The sequence below is a fragment of the Sturnus vulgaris genome, chromosome 8, assembly GCF_052056855.1.
Source record: "Sturnus vulgaris isolate bStuVul1 chromosome 8, bStuVul1.hap1, whole genome shotgun sequence".
Lineage (NCBI taxonomy): Eukaryota > Metazoa > Chordata > Aves > Passeriformes > Sturnidae > Sturnus > Sturnus vulgaris.
Genome location: NC_142250.1, coordinates 19,030,073 through 19,050,900, shown reverse-complemented (window position 1 = coordinate 19,050,900; position 20,828 = coordinate 19,030,073). Strand labels below are relative to the sequence as shown.

General features: G+C 50.8%; 3 protein-coding genes across 8 annotated transcripts in view; 2 read left to right on the top strand and 1 right to left on the bottom strand.

Annotated features, from left to right (window-relative positions):
* Window positions 1-2,248: 2,248 nt before the first annotated feature.
* On the top strand, window positions 2,249-13,237 carry CUEDC2 (CUE domain containing 2). Of its 5 annotated transcripts, none has more exons than XM_014879962.2 (10): window positions 2,249-2,341; window positions 3,081-3,208; window positions 6,227-6,318; window positions 7,141-7,284; window positions 7,596-7,657; window positions 9,100-9,233; window positions 10,073-10,243; window positions 10,577-10,638; window positions 12,302-12,362; window positions 12,719-13,237. In XM_014879962.2, the coding sequence occupies exons 3-10, from the start codon at window positions 6,245-6,247 to the stop codon at window positions 12,863-12,865; spliced, it is 855 nt and encodes a 284-aa protein (XP_014735448.1). In that variant the 5' UTR covers window positions 2,249-2,341; window positions 3,081-3,208; window positions 6,227-6,244; the 3' UTR covers window positions 12,866-13,237. The 5 variants fall into 5 exon arrangements, with proteins under 5 accessions (XP_014735448.1, XP_088025173.1, XP_088025171.1 ...); XM_088169047.1 differs by having other exon boundaries at window positions 2,266-2,341; window positions 3,081-3,191; XM_088169045.1 differs by having other exon boundaries at window positions 2,340-2,458.
* Window positions 11,575-18,258, bottom strand: FBXL15 (F-box and leucine rich repeat protein 15). Of its 2 annotated transcripts, none has more exons than XM_088169043.1 (4): window positions 18,120-18,258; window positions 16,061-16,311; window positions 14,831-15,333; window positions 11,575-14,485 (listed from the first exon to the last, which is right to left on the bottom strand). In XM_088169043.1, the coding sequence occupies exons 2-4, from the start codon at window positions 16,241-16,243 to the stop codon at window positions 14,296-14,298; spliced, it is 876 nt and encodes a 291-aa protein (XP_088025169.1). In that variant the 5' UTR covers window positions 16,244-16,311; window positions 18,120-18,258; the 3' UTR covers window positions 11,575-14,295. The 2 variants fall into 2 exon arrangements, with proteins under 2 accessions (XP_088025169.1, XP_014735445.1); XM_014879959.2 differs by lacking the exon at window positions 18,120-18,258 and adding an exon at window positions 17,104-17,206.
* Window positions 18,019-20,828, top strand: part of PSD (pleckstrin and Sec7 domain containing) — a 45,616-nt gene continuing 42,806 nt past the window's right edge. The window contains exons 1-2 of the mRNA XM_088169036.1: window positions 18,019-18,085; window positions 19,318-19,439. The gene's annotated coding sequence lies outside the window, so the exon portion shown is untranslated. The remainder of the gene's footprint in view (window positions 18,086-19,317; window positions 19,440-20,828) is intronic.

Sequence of the window (20,828 nt, the reverse complement as noted above, 5' to 3'; positions counted from 1 at the left end):
TGAATAGGATGCCATGAAATACCTGGAAAAAGCAGGTAGAACCTCTTAACATAAAGTTGTTTAGGAATGTCTGTTCTAATTAGTTAAGAATTGATGAGAGAAATTAGGTCAAACAAGGCAACTTCAATTGTTTGTCATAGCTTTAAAAATTTTTAATTTCTACGGGGTTGTCCTGGTTTAGGGCAAATTTAGGAGGGAACTTCCAAATAGGATCCCTCTAAAAAGCAAATCCAAGCAGCCCTTCCCCCTCACTGGTTTGGGAAAGATTTCCTTGGAGAAAAGTGGGAAAACTGTTTATTTAACAAGCGAAGTACTTACAAACATGAAAAAAAAAGAAAAATATTAAACAATGGAATATCTCGTTGTTCTGAAGAGATGGCAAATTCAGAAACAGAGTTCCTTTTGTGGGGTGTAGCTCGGCTCACTCAGTCTCTATCAGTCCCTCCTGTGCTGGAAAATTCCATGTCCTAGGCCTCACTGGGCCACAGGTGTGAGCTCCCAGTGTTCTTCTGGGTTTTTCCAGGTTTGAACAGTTCCAAGAAAAAGAAAAGCCACAGTCTGGGGAACTTCTCTGCCTCAGCTAGCTAAAAAAATTAAAAGCAAAGGAGAGCTCTCTCTATGCTGCAGACAACACAGTCCATGAGAAAGAATGCAGGGGACGAAGTGTAGTTTCTGAAAACAAACCACGTGCTTCTTCTCCCCCCTTCACTCTCAGAACCAGTTTTAAAGGCACAAAACTTATTTCTGGGCTAAGCAGACAAATGGGGATATAATTCAGCATCATAAAGTCACCCCAGGACAGGGCTTTACATGTGCTACTTCATTTTCTTCAAAAATTCCCCTTCCATTTCACTGTGATGAAGCCTGTCCCAGAAGCAGCTGCATTCTCAGCATGTTTTTTACACAATGGGTCACACAATTTGATACCTAAAAATAGCAGGCTTGGTAGAGGATTTCAAACTGTTTACTAAACTAAGGCAAAAACACAGATCAAAGGAAAGATAATGCAGCATAGTTGATTACCTCCGATTAATGTATGGATAAGTGCAGCTAAAAACAGTCAAAAGCAGAAGGAATGAAAGGCAGTGGATACTCCTACAATGACATATACAGTGCCAATGGTATGTACATTTCAAGAGAAATAAGCAATGGAAACAGACTCTGTTCTTAGCAACACTGCATTACTCTGGATTTTTTTTTTTTTTTTTTTTTTTTTTTTTTTTTTTTTTTTTTTTTATTGCCAAGGGCAGAATCAGACTCATTCGCTTGGTATTTAGTAACACATGACTGAGGAGCATGAGTCGGAGAACAATTATGCCTTGCTGCTTTAAGATTTTCTGAAGAAAGAGTTGGCATAAGAGAGTTAGTTCTCCAAAGGTGCACCAGGCAGCACTGCGTTGTCAGATCAGGCAAAACAGCGAGCAGCGAGCCTGACCGGGGACGGGCGAGTGCAGCCAGCGAGCAGGGAAAGGGCTGCGCTCCTGTCCCCATCCCGCTCCGCTCCTGTCCCCATCCCGCTCCGCTCCTGCCCCTATCCCGCTCCGCTCCAGCCCCCATCCCGCTCCGCTCCTGTCCCCATCCCGCTCCGCTCCTGTCCCCATCCCGCTCCGCTCCAGCCCCCATCCCGCTCCGCTCCAGCCCCCATCCCGCTCCGCTCCTGTCCCCATCCCGCTCCGCTCCTGTCCCCATCCCGCTCCGCTCCTGTCCCCATCCCGCTCCGCTCCTGTCCCCATCCCGCTCCGCTGCCTTCTCAGGTTGGTGTGAGGTCAACTGTTGGACTCGGTGATCTCAGAGGTCTTTTCCAACCCAATTCTGTGATTCTTGAATGGCATGACCTGTCCTAGACAACAGCAATCCTCCGAAGTGGCAGAAGGAATGACTGTACAGCAGCTCCTCGAGCCGGGGTGTAGCGGGTGCTCTTCAGCCAGGACACCGCAAGCGGGCGGCAGCTCGGGAGCATCCCGCAGCAGAGCTTTGGCTGACCGAAGAGCCGGGCAGCCCGGCCCAAACACTTGAAAGCGCGCTCCTTTCAGCAGGGAACCCGACCCTCGCACTTGGCAGTGGAGAGAGTTCCCGGGAGCCCTTCCCGGGGTGATTCCGCCAAGCGCTCTCACGCCCGCCGCACTCCCAAGGCGCTACACCGGCCCGCCCCGCTCCTGCCCGGCCGCTGCCCACAGCAAAGATGGCGGCGCGGGGATCGGCAGCGCGCAGCCGCCCTGCCCTGCCGGGCCGCGCGCGCCTCGGCGGCGGGCGGCGGGCGCGCCCACGTGACGCATTCAAGCGCGCCGCGCGGGTCCCGCGCGGAGGGAGGACGGCGCGGCGGGGGCGCGCGGACCATCAGGTGACCGCTAACCCCCCGCGGCGGCGCGCGCCCGTACCGCCCCTCCCGCGGGGACACGGGACACGGGACACAGCGCCGGGGAGCCCGAGGAAGCCGGGAGTGGGGCTCTCCGCCGGAGTCCGCAGCGCTGGGGGCGGGGGGGACGGGCCAGGGGCCGGGCAGGGTAAGGCGCAGCCTCTGCGGTGCGGGGACCGACGCACGGTGCGGGCCGCACGGCGGGGGACCCGGCCCGTGCACGGCCTCGCTGTCAAGGGAGCCGAATGAGTCGTGGCCCGCGGTGGCGGGGAGCGGCCCGAGCGCAGTGAAAGCCGCCCAGCCCGTGCTGCCGCTCCCACCGAGGCTCCGGCCGTGGGGACCTGCAGGGCAGGAACAGCGGTGCTTGCTCTCTGGTCTGGTCCCTTAAAGCCTCCAGAGACAAATTCTGCTTGGCCACGGCGATGAGGCCACCAGTGCTTTTGGAATACACTGGTGATGTGCAGGGACTACCGCTGGCCTTGCTGCATGAACTGTCAGTGTTGAAAAACATCACGACATCGCAGTGAATTTGAAGGTTGGCAGGTACACAGTTCTCACAGTCACGATATCCTTTCATAAAGTATATTTTATTCCAAAGAATAAAGCTGTACCATCTGTGTTAGGGAAAATGGTCACAAGTGACATAAAGCATAAAGACACCAATATGCAGAGTGATTCTCTTGTGCTCCTGCTTCAGCTAATTCAGCTTTCCTTTCCCGTAAAGGTTCCCTCATTCATGGCTCGGGCCTGGCAGTCATAGGATGGACTGGCGACTCCTCTGCAGGCACTGAAGTGATTTCATAGACACTGGCCGTGAGCCGAAGACCTCGTACAGGTGACACGTCTGCTCTGGTAAGGGTGTGTCAGCACAGCTTTCCAGTGTAGATCTAGAGGGGAGGGCAGAGTCTGGCCACTGGCATTACTATCTTTTATCACTGTAGTTTACTGGGATTAAACTATAAACAAAAGTCTTATATTAATTTCAGAGCATTAAGCAGTTACTTCTGTTAACACACACAGTGACCTCAGCCTGCTTTCCCATAGCAGCCACACTGTGAAAGCTCTTCCAGGGACTTCTTTAGCAAGAAAAATAAAATAGAAGCACTGAAATTGTCTGTAAAATGTCATTTAGACTGGAAAGTTTTCTTTTAAGCCAGCAAAGTTTGAGTTAAGTAGTTCAGTGGAGTATAGCCCTAGATTGTTCTCTGTCTTGCACATGCCTTTTGAGAAGTTTCCTCTGAGCCTGTGACAGGCTGCACTGAGAGGACCTTATATCCCAGAGCAATGCACTTCCCCAAGCACAGACACACCATGCAGCATAAGACATGCTCTGTGCTTTTTCAGAAAAATATTTCAGAGAGCTCAGTGAACCACCCCTGTCCCATTACTCACTCACATAAAAATAATCACTGACACTTGAGCTAAATGAACGTCCTCAGATCAAATTTACCTAAACTTGCTCTAACCTATTCTGAGAAATATCCAAGGATACAACACCCACCTCCTTCCACTTGCAGATACCTCTAGTCATCGGTAGGCAAATTTATGATCCCATAAAAGCTGATATACATCCAAATGGCAGTTCCTTAGTTCAGAAACATTCCTCTAAATTGCTCAGGTCTATCTTGTTAGTAAAAAGTCCAAGGCTCACAGTCATTCCCATTCCATCACATTGACCATTTGAGAATGATTACTGAAGTTGGAGTTGAAGGAGCCTTCCAAAACAATCTAGCTATATGCAAACAGTTCCGATTCTCACCCTTTCTTTTTTTTTGAGGAAGACAGATTCATACCAACTTTTCTTCAATATAACATAAGTAGCTATTTTGTACAACACAAGAACAATAGTACTTTTAGAGGGATAATATTTTTACCAAAAATCCCACCAAACAAAATAAAATTGGCATTAATGTGTTGGGAAGGAGAATACAAGGGGATGGAGATTGCTGAGATTGCTAGGTTCTCGACACTGACAATAGATACTGACACTGTTGAGATGCTGGCTAAAATATCTAATACAGAAAATGAATAATTTTCACATTCACAATTTGAGAACTGATAGCACTTTTCTCTGCATGAGGTGAGGAAATACATATGCCATGCAATGTTACATGGTTCAAATAAGCACTCCTGGTACTTCAAACTAAGCCTGTCTTAATGAGATGACATACAATGCTTCACTGCTCACTCTTTGATAAAAAAACCCAGTGTTTAAAGACTGGAGTATGTCAGAAAAGTGACAGGGATTTCCAGGAGCTGAAGGTCTCATGTTCTGACAGTGCAAAACTGTAAGGCTGTAGCTGTGAGCAGAGCAATAGGAGTATCATTTCATCATATGCTTTTAAAAATAGATTCTGTTCAACATGTAACACAGAACCCACATTGCAACAACAAGAAATGCAGAAGGACTTTCACAGATACATTTGAACATCAGTGACAACTGGTGATCTTAAAACCCACATGGCAATTATGACTGGAAGTTTAGAAGTATGGTGACATCTTTTCAGAAAAGCTGAGCTCTCAGGAGAGTGACTTCTCCTGCCTTTGGGTAGTAGGTAATTTTGTGCATTGTAAATCACTCCCACACAAAACTGAGCACACAAGATAAACTCTTCTAGTGAATCTCCCCCTTAACTCTTGAAGGTCATCATTAGAATAAGTGTAGATTTTAAAGGTATAATGCAAAAGGTGTTTTAATGTCCCAAGTTATGTAATTTTAAAAATGGCTGAGTGTCCTGGGGTGGTTTTGTTTATATCCTGCTAGCTCTGGAAGATTCATCTAGGGAAATGCAAACCTTTCTGATTCCCATGGGACACCAGAATCATAGTTAGCAAACTATATGATTGTTCCATGAACTCTGTGTCGAACAGGCCTGGTCAGATTCTAGTGTGGTTGAAATGAGAGAGCTGCCGTGATGGGACCCTTGGAACCCCTCTGGCCAATGACCATATCAGTTTCTCTGGTTTCCTTCCTGGGAAGAACTTGGTGCTTATACCAAGAATTTGTCCACCCAGCAGCTCTGTAGACCCAAAGGGAAAGAATGGTTAAGAAACAGCTTTTTTTCACCCTGTTCAGTCCAGGCTCAGTACTGATAACCAAAGCAGGCCTGTGGGCAGCCCCCTTCTGCCACTCCTTCTGTAGGAGCTCTGTGATTCTTAGAACTCCCCTGAGTTTTGGGTTATCAAGTGCCCCTTGTTGCAGCTGTATCAACTGTAGAATGGCTCATTTACCAAGCACAACAACAGGCTCCTGTTTGGGCAGGATTCCACTGGCAGTTCATGCCTGACCTGGAGACCTTTGATATTTTGGCTGGCAGACTACTTGTCTGTGCCCTGCTTGGTATTTCCCTGTAAAATATGCTCTAGGATGTCCTTTCTTTAGGAGACATTACCCTTCCTCCCACTCATTCCTGAGTCGAGTCCAAGCATCACTGCATATGCTCTTAGCTGGAAGGCCCACCCCTTTCTGCAGTGAGTGTACAAGCCCACTCCCTGTTTCTTCCTCACTGGACAGCACAGTCTTCCAGCTCAGAAGGTGTCCCTGGGTCCTGCAGCTGGACACATCTGTATTTCCAGATTTGCTTCCCAGAGGGGACTCCTTAAATGTACGGTACAGCTGCATACCAACAGCATCGACACAGCCAGGAGGGGCCCAAGATATTTGGCTCCTTTTTCTAGTGGATCCTCATATTGCAGCTTTTTATGGATATCTTTGCCCACTGTTACCTGGAGAAGACAAGATGCTGGAGGAATTTCTGATTTGTTCTCATGGGAAGAACACACTTACCTATATTATACCTGCATTTTGATGTTGTTATTTTGATTTTATTAAAATTACATGGAGTTTTCTTTTTCTTTTTTTTTTTTAAGAAAAAGGTTTAGAGAGACATGGAGCTTGAAAGAATCATTCAAGACACCCTGACACGCTTCATCCAGTCCCACATCCCTGCAGCTGATCTCAGGTATGTTGAGATAGGCAGTTCCAATATCATTGTTCCAGCTTGAACTCTGTATTGTCACTCTGTGCATTATACTGAATTCTGTAGTTTTCCTGTACTTGCTGTTGCACTCCTTTAAGTCAGATCCAGGATGTAGGTAATTTGCACAGGTTCTGATGGGAATGCTAGAACAACTATAGTTTAGCATTGCAATCTAGCAATGTCATTTCTTTGATGACCAAGATGATTAATTTCCTGTCCAGTAATACACATTAGGATATGGGATTTCCTTCATTCCATAGTGCTCCCAAACGGCTTTCTGAGCAGGATAACCTATGTCAGGCCTTTCCCTGTATGCAGAGATACAGCCACCTTGAAGCTAGAACACAGCAGCTAGTTTTGCAGTTGGTGGCAGCAGTGACACAAGCATGGAGAACAGCAAGCAGAGAACACTGTATCCCATAGAAGGTGTAACTTCACAGAATATGATGACCTCACCTGAAACACCAGTCAATATAGAACAGCCAAGGTCTTGAGCATTTGGAATATTCTGGTTAGCTCAGCTGAAGCACCCACAGGAGCACAGCCTCTGGAACACACGCTGGGGCTTTCATTCAGTGCTGCCCAGGAAGCAGGACCACGTGCACTATTTATCTGTTAATGCTTCCCTCTCAACCACTGACCACCTGCTACTTGGCCTTTCAGGTGGTATCTCCTCATAACATACAGTCACAAAGGTCCTTCTGCTGCAGTATTAGGAAGACGCAAGGTTAGGCAGAATGGGGATGGAGAGAAAGGAAGAAATGGACGTGTTGACCTTGCTACCTGTGTTTTCTTTATCTCCAGTGGGATGGATGATGTTTTCTTCTCTTATATCACGGGTGTCCTGGAAGAGCTGGGCTCACCAGAGTCTTCTGAAGAGGCTTTTGACATGGACACCTTTGTAGAAATGATGGAGGCATATATCCCTGGTTTTGCAGAAATCCACAGGTATGCGATTGTTACTGGTTTGTATGTGCATGCCATGCACCAGGGGCCTGGCCCCAAGCCCCTCAGTACTGCAAATTCTTTTGTTATATCCAGTTGAAAAAGTATTAGTACTAAGCCTGAACTATCATAATAAGTCACTCTTATCACATAGATGCTAATCTTAATATGATTTGCAATAGGTCCTTGGCCATCTGAAATACCAGTTGATTTTACGGGGCTTTCCATCAAGTCTTTCTATTAAATAGTAGCCAAGTAGGATAGGCTAGTGCTTTTATTCCTCATGCTAATTATACAGCTTCTGTCTCTTGCAGTGCAGATGTTTGTGAAATGATGTTCTCCCTCTCAGAAAGGCTTGGTGAAGCTCGCAACAAAGGTGAGTTACACAAAACAATTTCAGCACAAGAAGATCTGTATGTTTTTAGTCTTAATATTTGGAGTTGAACAATGTCACAGAATAAAATATGAACTTGTTTGCCACAGTTAGGAACTCATAAGGTAGCTTGAATTGATTGACAGGTTTGGGGTTTTTTTTTTCAACATTCAGTCAGGCTTTTCCCATCAATAGATGGGAGATTGGAGTCATAAGGAATACTGTCCCAAGACATACTGGAGTAAAAACACGTGATCAATTCTTCAAATACCTCTATTGAGATCAAAGTCAGAGTACTAAGAAAGAAACAGCCAGTTCAGGGCTGCTTGTTGAAATTCTGCTATAGGCTAATTCTGAAAGCGAGGATTTCTGCCTGCCTGTGATAGCCATCTGCCTAAGTGTCACTACCACTGGGCAGCCTTTATCAGGTGCATCATCAAATAGAGTTTCCAGCTGCATACATGTATCACATTTAACTTTGAGCATACTCAAAGCTCACTTCCCATTCATCCATGAACCCTGGCACAGATGCAAGATCAGTGATGTGCTCTGACCTGCACTGTGCAGGACTGCAGAAGACTACACTGTGACAACGGCCCTTTCTAACCTCAGCATTCACAAACCAGCTGGATTGCTGTATCAGTTTACTCCATGGGTACATTCTACCAAAGAACAGACAGGTTGCAGTGCCTGGATATCAAACCCTCCAGGACATGACCAGTCTGAGTTTTGCTGGTCTAGCAACATCACTGCTGTCTTGCCAGAAGGCTACACAATGTAGAATAGACAGTCCTGTCTTTTATCTTACTTGCTGCTTTTTTGAACTTGACAAAATCTACTGCTCTGCTCTGCTCCCCTGCATCCTACCCTTTGAGGATCCTGATGTAGCCAGAGTGTGGAAGGAACACACCATCTCAGTCTTAGGACAGAACAAAAGTGAAATGGTTCTTCCTACAGTGAGAAAAAGAGCCTATAAAAAAAGATGTGCATCAGAATAACCTGATCACAGGATGTGCTGGCTTGCATGCAGCTTGGGAAACTACCACAGTGTATTTCCAAGTTTAAAATCAAAACTACATCTCAGCTCAAAGATAGAGAAAATACCAGGGAATTCTTAGAAATGGAAGTAGCCACAACCGAAGCACTAGCGGACTGAGAATTGAAAAGTAGAATTGAATTTGCAAGCAGCCCATGCCTTGTACAGCCTAGAAATGCAGAACTCAGGCACTCCAGCATGTGCTAGCACTGGCTTCCTGCAGATCAGTGGAAGCAGAGCTGCAGCTATCCCCGCTGAGGGCAGGAGAAACAGTAGTGCTTCCAAGTCTTGTCACTTAAGAAGAGATTTTCTTTGGCACACAGTGCACTAGCAATCTAATGCCAACAGAAAGCACAGAGCTCTAGCCTTAGTGGGACTGTTCCTCAGGAGATATCACTGTGTCTTTAAGAAAAACTTGGCCAAAAGGCTGTGGAAAGCAGGAGTGAAGCGCCCTCTGAAGACCTCACCAAGGGCCAGGAGCCTGGAGCTGGAGCCTGCAGCGGGGAAAGACTGTGCACTCTAACAGACGGAGCCGGGGCCCAGGTATGAGTACCTGCAGAGGAGCAGGAACACTGGGGACAGTCACACAGCACTAGGCTACCTGTCAGCACCATCTGAGAGCATTTTCCAGCTCTGGAAGGAACCACAGCATAGGCTGTGACACAGCATCACTTATGTCCATGATCTTCTCCATTGTAAAGCCTGAGCAAGACTCTCAGAAAATTACATGCTGACAGACTGTGAGCCAATGCTCTGGCTCATCCTTTTCAGTGGCTGGAAAGGGTAAGCCAGAGCAATGGCTGAGAGAGCCTGTTCCAGTGCCTTCAGAGATGTCACAGCAGCTACAGATACTGCAGCACCTTCCACATCAACCCCACCTTCCTCCCCCACGCCCTGCTTGCTGTTTCTCCAGTACTGATCTATTCCTGCTCTGCAGTACAATCATTCTGTGTCCAAAGCGTTCTAGCTGCTATGGTGATTCCTTCTGATGTAGCATGAGGTCAGGGTATAGCAGGCCCTTTCCTTTCTAGTCAAAGTACATATAACTTCACAAGGTGGGCAGCAGTCAGGCATTCACACCATAAGGTCCAGAAAGTTCACTCCTAAGCATGGCCACATAGATGAGTCAGGTTACAGGAGCCCTGCTTTAAAGCAAGTTGAAATGCAGAGGGAGGAGATTAAAGGAGAACAAGAGGAGTTGGGCTTTCCAAAGATACAGTCCCCTGTTAGCTTCAGGAATCAGATTTAGTAACAATGGTAAGGAGAGGGAGCTTTCAACAAAGGGCAAGCTGGATTTTCTGAACATGAGAAAACAGAGACCCTTTTCAGTAGCCCTCTCCTCACTGCATTCCCAACTTACCTCTGTCTCTTGCTCCAACTAGGAAGGTGCTGACTTGAAGGATGGGGTGGAGCTGCTACTGGAGATGTTCCCGGCCTGTACTGTGAGCCAGGCAGAGAAGGCTCTCGCCATGGCCTTGGGGAACTTGGAAGAGGCAGTGCAATTAATTGTGGAGGAGAAGGTGGAAATTGGCCCATCAGGTGCGAGTGTGAAGGTACTGTACTCTGACCGGGGTGGCAGTGGGCCAAGGAGCAGGGCAGAGCTTGGGGACGTGCAGGTGCCACAGCTGTCTGCTACAAGCAGAAATTTTGACTGCAGAAACTTTATGCACAATAAGCCAGGGTCATGCAGAGCCACAGCCCTTCTCCCTCCCCTGCTCTCAGAGTATAGGCTGTGCCCACAATCAAGCCAGGACCCCCGTGGAGCTATGGCTGGCACCCCTTTCCCCCAGGGGCTGGAGTGCTCCACCAGCAGCTAGGTTCACTGAGCTAGTGGATAAACTGTATGCCCCATTGTGCTATTCACAGACCAACTTGTCTCCTCCCAGGAACTGGCACGGCCCCGCAGAGCACCCAACCACGAGGAACTAAAACAGGTCATTCTACAGAAGTAAGTACCCAGCAGCAAAGAACCCCTTGTTTTACGCCAAATAAATGAAGAGGTAGCAGTTTGGGGAACAGTGTGGTCTGTAAAGAGCTAGGAGTGGATATTAGCTGAACACATCTAAGCACAAATACAATCATCAGATGGGAAGAAAAAAAAAATAACAAAAAACACCAACAAACCAAACACATACACACAAACCCCAACAAAAACCAAACCCACAAAACCTAAACAACAGGACAGGTTTGGTTTCCTTTAGAGCTCTGGCACAGAAACACATTACCTGTACCAGCTGGGTCACAGCAATGGCTGCATGCAAGGTGTCAGCCTCCTGTAAATCCAGTGTAAGTCACAGTGCTGTTAGCTGAGGTCCTGGTTAAGGGTTCAAGGCACAAACATCATGCAACAGCTCAAGTAACAAACACATGGTGACCTGTAGAACTACAGTAACTCATTCATACTTTCATTCTTGGAGACAGTCCAAACAAGGGTAAAGATATTGTCAAGAGACTGCATGTACAACAGCACTGGGAAGATTAAATCTCAATTGCTGAAGGTGTGAATTCAATGCATTTAAAGAAGCCTCTCTGAAGTCCTATGGACTCCTTGGGAATGAAAGTAGCTTTAGATTAGTTTACCTGTATTCATTTCTAAAAGCATTTAATTCTCAATGGGAGAACCCACACTGGTTTCATCAGTCTGCTTTAAGATCTCATCTTTCATGAGTATCATGCAGGCATGCAGCTTCCACACGTCTACCCATCCACATCTTTTTCACTTTACATTCTCCTCAGGGACAGGATAAACAGTTGATGGGCTATGAAAGATAAAGCAAGGCAGAACAGCATTCAGGTAGAAGTAGTAATCCCTGTCCTTGCCCATCTCCTGTGCAGGCTCATTTCAGAGTGACAGGCAAGGGAACAAAAAAGCACCAGCTTCTTGTTATGTTTCTGAGAACTTCACTTTAATGACATTTTGGCAACATCCTGTACTTTAAACATCACTCAAGCACAGGTACAGAAAGCAGATCGCCATAGCTGAAGATACACAAGAGCAACTATACTAACTACTGAGGGAGAAGTCATGGTCACCTGTGCTAAACCAGCACCAAAATCTCAGAGTAGCAACTCAGCAGTACAGCAAGCAAATGCTTGGACCCTGATGTTTCAGTTACATAGGAAATGAGGTGATGCTTTTATCAAGTTGCTTCCAGCACAGACCTGTTTCACAGTCAAGTAGTAGGAGGAGTGTGAAAGCCTCTTTGCACCATCATTCAGGGCAAAAGCAGATTGGTCCTGTAGTCTCACCTGTGTCTCATCTGGCTGCCATCACTTGGCCTGAGAAGGAACAAAGCTGCCCTGATGGCAGAGCACACCAGACCTCAGTACCTCTCAGCTCTGTAGTGGCTATCAGCATTCTCAACCACCTGAGTTTTCAATACCCTTCACATACAGCTAAGGGTGCTACTCCAGGAGATCCTGCTAGATTTTCACCAGATTTTCACCATCTTCTTGCCCATTTCATCCAGAGGGGAAAGTTCTCCTAGCTGCAATCTAGGCAAGTAGGCCGTATTGCACAGCCACAAACCAGTCAGCGGAGAAGGGACATAGCCTGTGAGTAGCCCCAGGCAATGTATGTTAGTGTTCACTAAATGCTTCCTGTGTTTCAGATACATGATGGTGGATAGTGCAGACGATCAGAAAACACATCGGCCAGCTCCACCCAAAGAGGTAAGTAGGCCCAGCTCACCAGCAGTTTGCTTGTCCCAAGGTTTAAAATAAAACCAGGCTACAAGTCCAAAAAACAACAGGGCAGGCTAAACGTCCCTTCATAGAACGTGTCAGTCAGAGAGGAAGGATTAGCTCAGCTAAGGTGCTGCAGGGAATGTCAATTCTTACCTTCCTGGACTACCATGGCTCTTGCTCCCTCCCATCCTTCCCAGTTTTGGCCAAAATTCCCAACACACAATGGTAAAGCAGCCCATCCACCCACCTGGCATAGTGCAGCTCTGCTTTTACTTGCCCCCCTCCCTTTCTCTAGCATTGTGGCTGTCCATCCACTTGGTGTTAACATATTTTCTCTCCAGGCTCCCAAGAAGTTGATCCGCTATATTGATAACCAGGTGGTGAGTACAAAAGGAGAGAGGTACAAAGACATCAAGAAGCCTGAGAGTGAGGAGATGAAGAGAACCTACATCAGCCTAAAACCAGCCAGGAAGTACAAGTTCCACTGACAGCCAGGTTCTCCTGCTCTTCAGCCTTTCACCTCACTGCCAGGCATGGCAGGATGGATGTGTGGTGCTAGGAATGAGGCAACTCCACCTGCCATTAACTTGAACTAACCTGGAAGCCAGGATACTGCTTTCAGCTTCCTCAACTAACCTGGCTGAGGACACTTTTCTCCTTGTGTAGCTATCCCTCTGACCCCAGGGGCACACATCAGTGGCTCTCCAGGACCTGGGCATTCTCTGCTATTCCTTGCATGGGACGTTTTTAGATCTGAGATGCGGCATGTGCTTTTGCAGCAACCTTTTTAACAAGTCTTTGTGCACTGTTGCTTTGAGTGCCAGCATTAATAAAGATGATGTGAGTTGGTGTGTAGTTCAGCCAGAGCATGCACATGCTTTACAACACTGCCTCCAGTCCTTCCCAGGGCCAAAGACAGGAGCAGGGTCATCCTCTCTTCCTCTAATTACTCTCTTCATCACGTTCTCAAGATGCAGCTGCTGTTTGATTAACTGCCTAGCAGATAAAAGGGCTTAGGCTCCAGAACTAGGTTCTCCCTGCCAGCACAATCTGCAGCTCTCTCCATAAACTCCAGCTGATGGCAGTCAGTGCTCCTGCTGTTTTTCACCACTGTTGAGAGCCAAAGCTCGAGCCACACAACAGGGAGCAAAATACAGTAGCAGGCCTGGGCACTACTAAAATGTTAAGTCAGATGCTGGAAGAAACAAATGACAATGACCAGCTGTTTGCAGTGACAGCACTAGGTTGGCGGTTTTCTGTCGGTCAAACTGCCATTAGGAGCGTGTTTCCCCTGAAAACAATTCCCACCTTGCTCCATGGCCCATGCTAGGCCTGGGCAGACACACAGCCTGCACTGGGGCCATACTAGTCCTTTGGTGCCAGGCTTGCCTATGGCTGTGGGCTGGAGCTAGGCTCACTGCCCTCCTCCCAGAGCCCAGAGGGGCCTGCCCTCTCCCAGGAGGAGGGCTGGTAGCTATTCTTTGTGCTCCAGCTGGTCTGGTTTGTTCCACAGCTCTGCTGGCATGCCCTGCACAGCCAACCCAGGGGACAGTCCCCATCAAACACTCTCCTGCTTTCTGGACAGCTGCCGCTTAAAGATTTAAAATACAACAAATAATAAATCCTATCTATTAGCTGGCCTGACCAAGGCCTGTTCAGCACCATGGTGTTCCTGCAAATCACTCGCTCTTTCCACGCCACTGCAGAGGGAGTTACTTTCCCCAGAGGCACCAATGAAGTTCACTTACGAACACTCAGTGGCTGCTAAACAGCCCCAGAGGAAAGAATGAGCCCCACTCAGGCCAGCCTCACCAATGGGACTGACCTCTCCCTCTGTACGTCTCCACAGTAGCCAGTTTCCACATCCTTCTGGGATCCCAGCATTGTGTCAGTCCCCCCCTCCCCAGCAGCAGCAGTTCTAGATCTGAAGGTTGATGAAAGGGGCGAAGCCAACCACATCCTGCAGCAGAACAAGAGCCCTCTGCAGCGGAGGCTCCACATCCAGCTCCACCCCACGGCTTCGAAGGATGCTCAAGCTGGACTCGGCCACGTTGTGGCAATGCTTGACCTTCAGCGAGCGCAACTTGGGACAGTACTCAGCCAGGACCCTGCCAAGAAAGAGAGCATATGCAAGTTGCAAGGCAGGACTTCTAAGTGCACCACCTGTGCTCCCAGCAGCCCAGCACTCGTGACTGTGCCACACATGCACCATCGTTTGGGGACAGTACCATGGTGGTGTGAGATAAAGTCAAGGGACATCTGGATCCCAGACCTACCCTCCATGATATGCTGGGAAATTTGCTGTCAATAGCACACAGCACCTTCCCTGAAGGGCCTGCTAGTGGCTTCTCTCCCAGACTAAGCTCTCATTGCTTTCAGCATGAAGACATCTGACTTTTCTCTCTAGTTCTCTTCCTGCCATCCCCACCCTGGCTCCCCACATTGCTCAGTACCTGATGGAGTCATTCTTGACTCGTAGACACCCTGTGAGGTCCAAGTGCTCCAACTCTGGGCAGCACTTGGCAGTCTCCTCTACTGCCACGTCGCCCACATTGGCATTGACAGCCAGTGACAGAGACTTGAGCCTGCTGCACTTCTGCACCAGGTAGCAGATGGCCTCGTCCTTCAGCTGGCGACAGGCCGTCAGGTCCACAGCCTCCAGCGCCCTGCAGTGGTCAGCCAGGCTGCGCAGGGACAGGCTGTCCACCCACTCACAGTGAGCCAGGGAGAGCTGGCGCAGGTTGGGGCAGCTCAGCGAGATGGCCACGAGCGCGTGGCGGCTGAGCTGGGCGCAGCCCTTCAGCTGGATCTGGTGTAGGTGGTGGTTCTGCCCAATGACCGGGAGCAGTTCTCGGTCTGTCAGCCAGTCGGAGCAGTTCTGGAGTGCCAGCTGCTGCAGAACTTCGTTGTCCTTCAACAGGTTAACAAAAGCAGCTCGAGGGATGGCAGGTCCAATCTGCGTGGGGAACCCAGGAAGAATGAGGCATTCCCCCAGGGTTTCACATAAGCTTGGTCCTCACCAAATACTCTCTCCCCTCCTCTCTTCTTCTGTGACAATAGTGACCAAAGCCATCCCCTGTCTTCATCCCAGGGCAAACCCTACCATCAGACTCTGCTCACCTCATGCCAAGACTACTGCTAGATGATACTCACATTTCTCCATCCCACATCATCACTACATGCACTCATATACTCATGATGAGCTCCACACCTCTGCTCTCCAAAAATCTCTTTGCTAGACCACTGTGTCCTCACAGAATGGCAGCTACTCCAGTCTTTCCCAGTCCCAGGCAGTAGCTCCCAGGAATACCACAAACTTTCCCTGAAGACCAAGCACAGAGTTATCTCCCATCAGACCCAACCTACTGCACAACCTTCATGAGGACCTGCCACTTCAAAACTTGTTTCTGCCAACCAGTGCCCCATAATAGCCTGGGTGGAGTTTCCAGGCCTACTCCTCCCAGGGCCTCTTACTCAAGACACTGGCATTGCTGGGTCCTGAATCACTGCCTCTCCTCCCTAAGCCCATCTGTCCAGTTTGACACCTGAACCATTCACCCAAGCTCCTGAGCAGAAACTACCCTCCTTGCCAAGGGTTTATTCTCCCCACATAGATGCTCCCCTGTTAGTTTCAGGGCAGTAGGATATCCGTGTCCTCCCCCAGCCTCAGAGCCATCCAATACCTGGCTTGAGTCAAAGCAGCGCATGTTGGCCAGGTAGAGCTGGATGAGAGACTGGAATGACTTGCTGACCCTCTGCAGGCTCAGGAGTTGCTGCAGTGGCAGATGACATAGGATATGTGGAACCAAGATGTCTTCCCAGGGCAGGTCCAGGAGGCATCCCCTGGTCGGGGTCACACTCATCATCAGACACCAGAGCGCCAGGCTACTGCAGGAGCCAGGCAAGAACAGCTCACACCTACTGCCGGGTGCCTCTAGGAGGAACAGCCAGAAAGAAAGACTCAGACTCAGCGACGTTTCCCACAACCAGCCCACAGGGAACAGCCCCTTGGCTAGCCATCAACAGGGCACGTGCCTGCCATCTGCATCACCACCTCCCCAGCCTGGGACGTTCACTGCTCAGGCATCCGAGTCTACCTGCCCGCAGTGCCCTCCAGGAGAGCCTGGGTAGGGCTTTCCATCAGCTGCTGAAGGAGGCCCTGTCCCTCAGCGAAGCAGCAAGAAGCTGCTGCAGCGTTACCGTACCAGTCTCACGGCAGCTGTGCCCAGCATTCATGTCTGAGCATCGCTCTAGCTGTCAGTCATCCCCGCATCTAGCGCCGGGCCACTCGGGCACCCTGCAAAGGGCAGAGACCAGGCACTCGCTCCTTCCCGCGGGGAGTAACAAGACTCCTGGCTCCTCCAGGGAGTCCCTCCGAGGAGCGGACGCTCAGCATTTCTGCGGAGACGAGGCCTCGGGCCGCGAAGGGAAGGAGCAGAAGGGTCCTAGCAGCCCAGAGCCCCCCGAGCTGCGGCTGAAGGCCGCGGTTACACTCGGCTTCAGCACAGCCCGCACCTAGGGCGGGCCTCACTCGAGGCCATTCCTGCCCCACCGCCCCACGGGGCCTCGCTCGGCCTCAGAGCAGCCCCCGGGCTGCCCCGCCGTAGCAGCGGGGCGGCCACGAAAGCGCCGCCGGGACGAGGACACCCGCACCGCCTCGCTTCCCGCCTCCCAGTGGTGAGGAGGCAGCCCAGCGCAGCTCTGCCCTGCTCCGGTCCCCCAGTACCTGCGGCCCCGCCGGTGCTCCCACGGCCACTCCATCCGGCGCCGCACCCGCCCTGGACACCGGCGGCCGCCCGTGACGTCACCGCGGCGGGCGGAAGTGCGTCACCCCGCCTTCGGCCCCGCCCCCTGGCCGCGCCCCGGCGGCGGAGCGCGCTACCGGGACCGGCCCAGAGGTACTGGGAGGCACCGCCGGCGGCGCGGAGTGCCGGGCAGGACAGTCGGCTGCGGTGTACACAGGTCCCACCGGTGTCGCAGCGACTCCCGTGGGTTGCTCCCAGCGGCGCGGCGCACACACTGGCCCTGGTGCCCCAGTTCACGGGGCGCATCCGCTCCCCCGTGCACAGCGCCTGTCCCGGTTCCTCAGTTATTCCAGATCGCCAGTGCACACCAGATCCCCATGGCCCCAGTTCCCTGGGTGTGGTGGCTGCAGTCCCGCAGCTATCCCGGTTCCCCAGTGCACACCGCCTGTCCCAGTTCCTCAGTTTTCCCGTTTCCCCAGTGCACACGAAATCCCAGCGCACACCAGCTGCTCCAGCTCCCCACGGCCCCAGTTCCCCGGCGCACACCGGTTGCTCAGCCCCGCAGCTACCTCGATTCCCGAGCGCACACTGGCTTCCGCCGTTCCCCACGGCCCCGCTTTCCCAGCGCACAGCGGCTGCCCCCATTCCCGATGGCCCCAGTTCCCGGGCGCACACCGGCTGCCCTCAATCCCGATGGCCTCGGTTCCCGGGCGCACACCAGCTGCCCCCATTCCCGATGGCCCCGGTTCCCGGGCGCACACCGGCTGCCCTCAATCCCGATGGCCCCGGTTCCCGGGCGCACACCGGCTGCCCCCAATCCCGATGGCCCCGGTTCCCGGGCGCACACCGGCTGCCCTCAATCTCGGTCCCAGCGCACACCCCTGCCCCGGCGGGCGGCTGCGCATGCGCAGCGCGGCGCCTCTGTCCGTTCAGCACCACGCGGAGCCGGACCCGCTGCTGCCGGTGAGCGACGGCCCCGCCAGAACCCCCCGGCCACCTGCGCGGCTCCGCGGCTCTCCCAGCGGGCTGTGCTGCCCTTGCCCTCCCGCAGGAGCGGACGGATCCCCGGGAAAGGCCAATCCCCTGGGGCTCACAGTTCTCACAGCACCCCCGACTTGCAGCCACTGGGCCCCGTTCCTCCCCCGTTACCGGGCTCTCCCCGCCCCGGGGCTGCCCGCGGCCCGCCCCTGCCCCTCCCAGCCCGCATCCTCCCACGCTGCCAACCGGCTCCTCGCGCTCTCTTCCCCCGCCGGTGCCCCACCTGCCTCCGCAGCCCCGGGGACAGGGCGCGGTCCTTCCCTTTGCCCGCAGCCCCCGCGGAGAAGCGGCCCGGGCCGCTGCCCGCGCAGTTGCCATAGCGACCCCGTAGAAACGGACGCTGCTCCTTCCTCCCCGCTGTCGGTTTGCGGAGCGGGCACCGGCGGGCACCCGGTCCGCGTTGGTGCGGCACTCACACCACACCTCCGAGCCGGCGCAGGGCGTGTAGCTCCATCTCTGTCTCGGGTCCGAGACACGCTGACTTGTGCAGCATCAAGCTGCTGATTACTGCGGGCATAGGAACTATAAAAAATCCACTTGGCAAAAGAGCAGGGCCCATAGACAGTAAATAAATTCCAAATCTTGGTCTCAAGTTGCTTGGAAAGCAATGACCTGTGCACCCTGCTCTGCTCATTTCTTCAAAATGTAGAAACTGGTCTGTGGAAAGGTCTTCTTTCCTCTGGGGGAAGCTACCCACCCTGTCTGCCCCAGGACATGTAGCACCTGCTCCTCGAGGATTCCAGTGGCTCTTTGAATTAGCACAGTGTATTGCTCATTTAAAGGACAAGTGATGCAGGGTTTTAAATTTTCTGTTGGAGTTAAGAATGGCCCCTGGCCATGTACTGAGACAACTCTTCCTTTCCCTGTGATGGTAGCACTCTGTTCTTGACTTCCCACTGTGAAACAGAAAAGTACCACCTGGCAGAGTCCCTTAATATAAAGAATCATTGGACCTATGGGCAGGAGTGGTGGAAGCTGGACATGAGGCTGATTAGGGCCAGTAAGGTTTACAAGTGCCCCTAAGTGAGAGCTGTTGGCCTATGAGGGGTTTGGCTGGTTGGCTGGATACAGCAGTTGAGATGTATGTGCGAGGTACTAGGAATTATGGACACTTTCCAGCTGTGAAATGTTCATATTGGTCTCTTTTTTATCCACAGGTTGTTTGCATATGCAGAAAGAGCATCAGAGACTATTAGTGTATTGTAGATGTGTGTGCTGAGACACAGCTTTACACCATCAGGATGCTCAGTGAACCCAGAAACCTAGGTCTACACCAATGGTAAGGATCCCAAACCACTACTGACTTTGTGCTCATGTCTGTCAAGTTTTCTTATATGCAGAGCAGTTGTGAAATGGCTGTACAGCACTGCAATACAGGGCTTGGGGGAGTGTTATCTACTGCAGCTTTGAAGTGAAGGGACAGCTCAAAGCAGACAAGCCTGAAGAACCAGAGCTTTGTTAATCTCTGCTCAATCAAGATTTGCAGAAGCTTCTGCCTTTCTGTTGGAATATGTTCTGCCAAAGTTGGGTGTGCATTTTTCTCGAGAGGTGTCTGAAAGTCTCCTTTTTAAGCTTCAGTTGGATGCCCATTTTTAGTTGATCCATAATACCTCAAACAGGTCTGCCAAAACAGCTTTCTGAGTTGGATCTGGTGAATGCTGGGCTGTGACACCTACAGTTCTTGCAGGACAGCTGGGGGAGTGTATTGCACAGGCACCTTCAACACTCAGGGGATGCTGTTCAGTTCCCTGGCACTCCTGTTATCCCAGTGGCCACTGATGTCTTGTGGGGGAAAGCAGGGCTACTGCATCAGGCCTTGAGCTGATCCATAGTAATGAGAGACCAAGAGGAGCCCCAGGGGGAGGAAGCAGATTAGCTCACAACAGCTGCTGCTACTGCAGCTTTCTTGTATATTCCTTGGAAACATATGGTGCTGGCAGCTTGCAGAGCCAGGGCATGGCATCTTCACCCTCATGAACATCTCCTGAAGTCAGCAGAGACTTCAGCCAGCTCCACTGCTGCAGGGCAATGCTGATGCACAGCTAAACTTCTGAAGAGTCTAGAGAAGCAGTTTGGTCATCACCTCACCCTTTAGGAAGTGGAGATGAGATTTAGGAAATGGGGCCCTGAAGGAGGGGAAGTTTTGTGGTTAGAAGAGCTGACCACAAGTGAGGAACCCAAGGGGTTTTTTTTCCCAGAGATGCTCCTGATTTGCTAGATATAATGGGCGAGTCTCCCCGACTTGTGCCTTTTAACTTTTCCCTTGCATTGAACATTCAGTTATATCCATGTCGGAGGTGTATTCAGAAGTTGGCTGGGTTTCTGCGGGCCTGCTGGGGTTTCCAGAAGCTAGTGCTGTCCAAGGGTACAACTTATTTTTAGGAGATCAATATGATGCCAAGCGAACATTATCCCAATGTTCTGGGATCTATCACCTCGTATGATGGTTTGGCACCTTGCTGTCTAAACACCTTTAGCCTTGCAAAGACTTTGGGGCCATTTTCTTTACAGTTTTCTACTAGTCTCAAGTGGACAAGAAAGTTGTGAAGATCCTGTCAAGGACACAACTAGCTCTGCAGTATTCACTCCTCTAAGATGTTAGAGCTAGCTGAATGCAGTACCAGAGTTCAGTAAAGCCTCTCAATACTGTTTTTTCTTGGACTCTCAC

Bases quoted from the DNA above. Each gene is read 5' to 3' on its own strand.
- CUEDC2 (XM_014879962.2), top strand. From the start codon at position 6,245: ATGGAGCTTGAAAGAATCATTCAAGACACCCTGACACGCTTCATCCAG. The intron at 7,285-7,595 runs GTATGCGATTGT...TGTCTCTTGCAG, and splicing joins GGTTTTGCAGAAATCCACAG to TGCAGATGTTTGTGAAATGA. The intron at 10,244-10,576 runs GTACTGTACTCT...GTCTCCTCCCAG, and splicing joins CATCAGGTGCGAGTGTGAAG to GAACTGGCACGGCCCCGCAG.
- FBXL15 (XM_088169043.1), bottom strand. From the start codon at position 16,243: ATGATGAGTGTGACCCCGACCAGGGGATGCCTCCTGGACCTGCCCTGG. The intron at 15,334-16,060 runs GTATTGGATGGC...TTCCCCACGCAG, and splicing joins GCTGCTTTGACTCAAGCCAG to ATTGGACCTGCCATCCCTCG. The intron at 14,486-14,830 runs GTACTGAGCAAT...CTTTCTTGGCAG, and splicing joins GTCAAGAATGACTCCATCAG to GGTCCTGGCTGAGTACTGTC.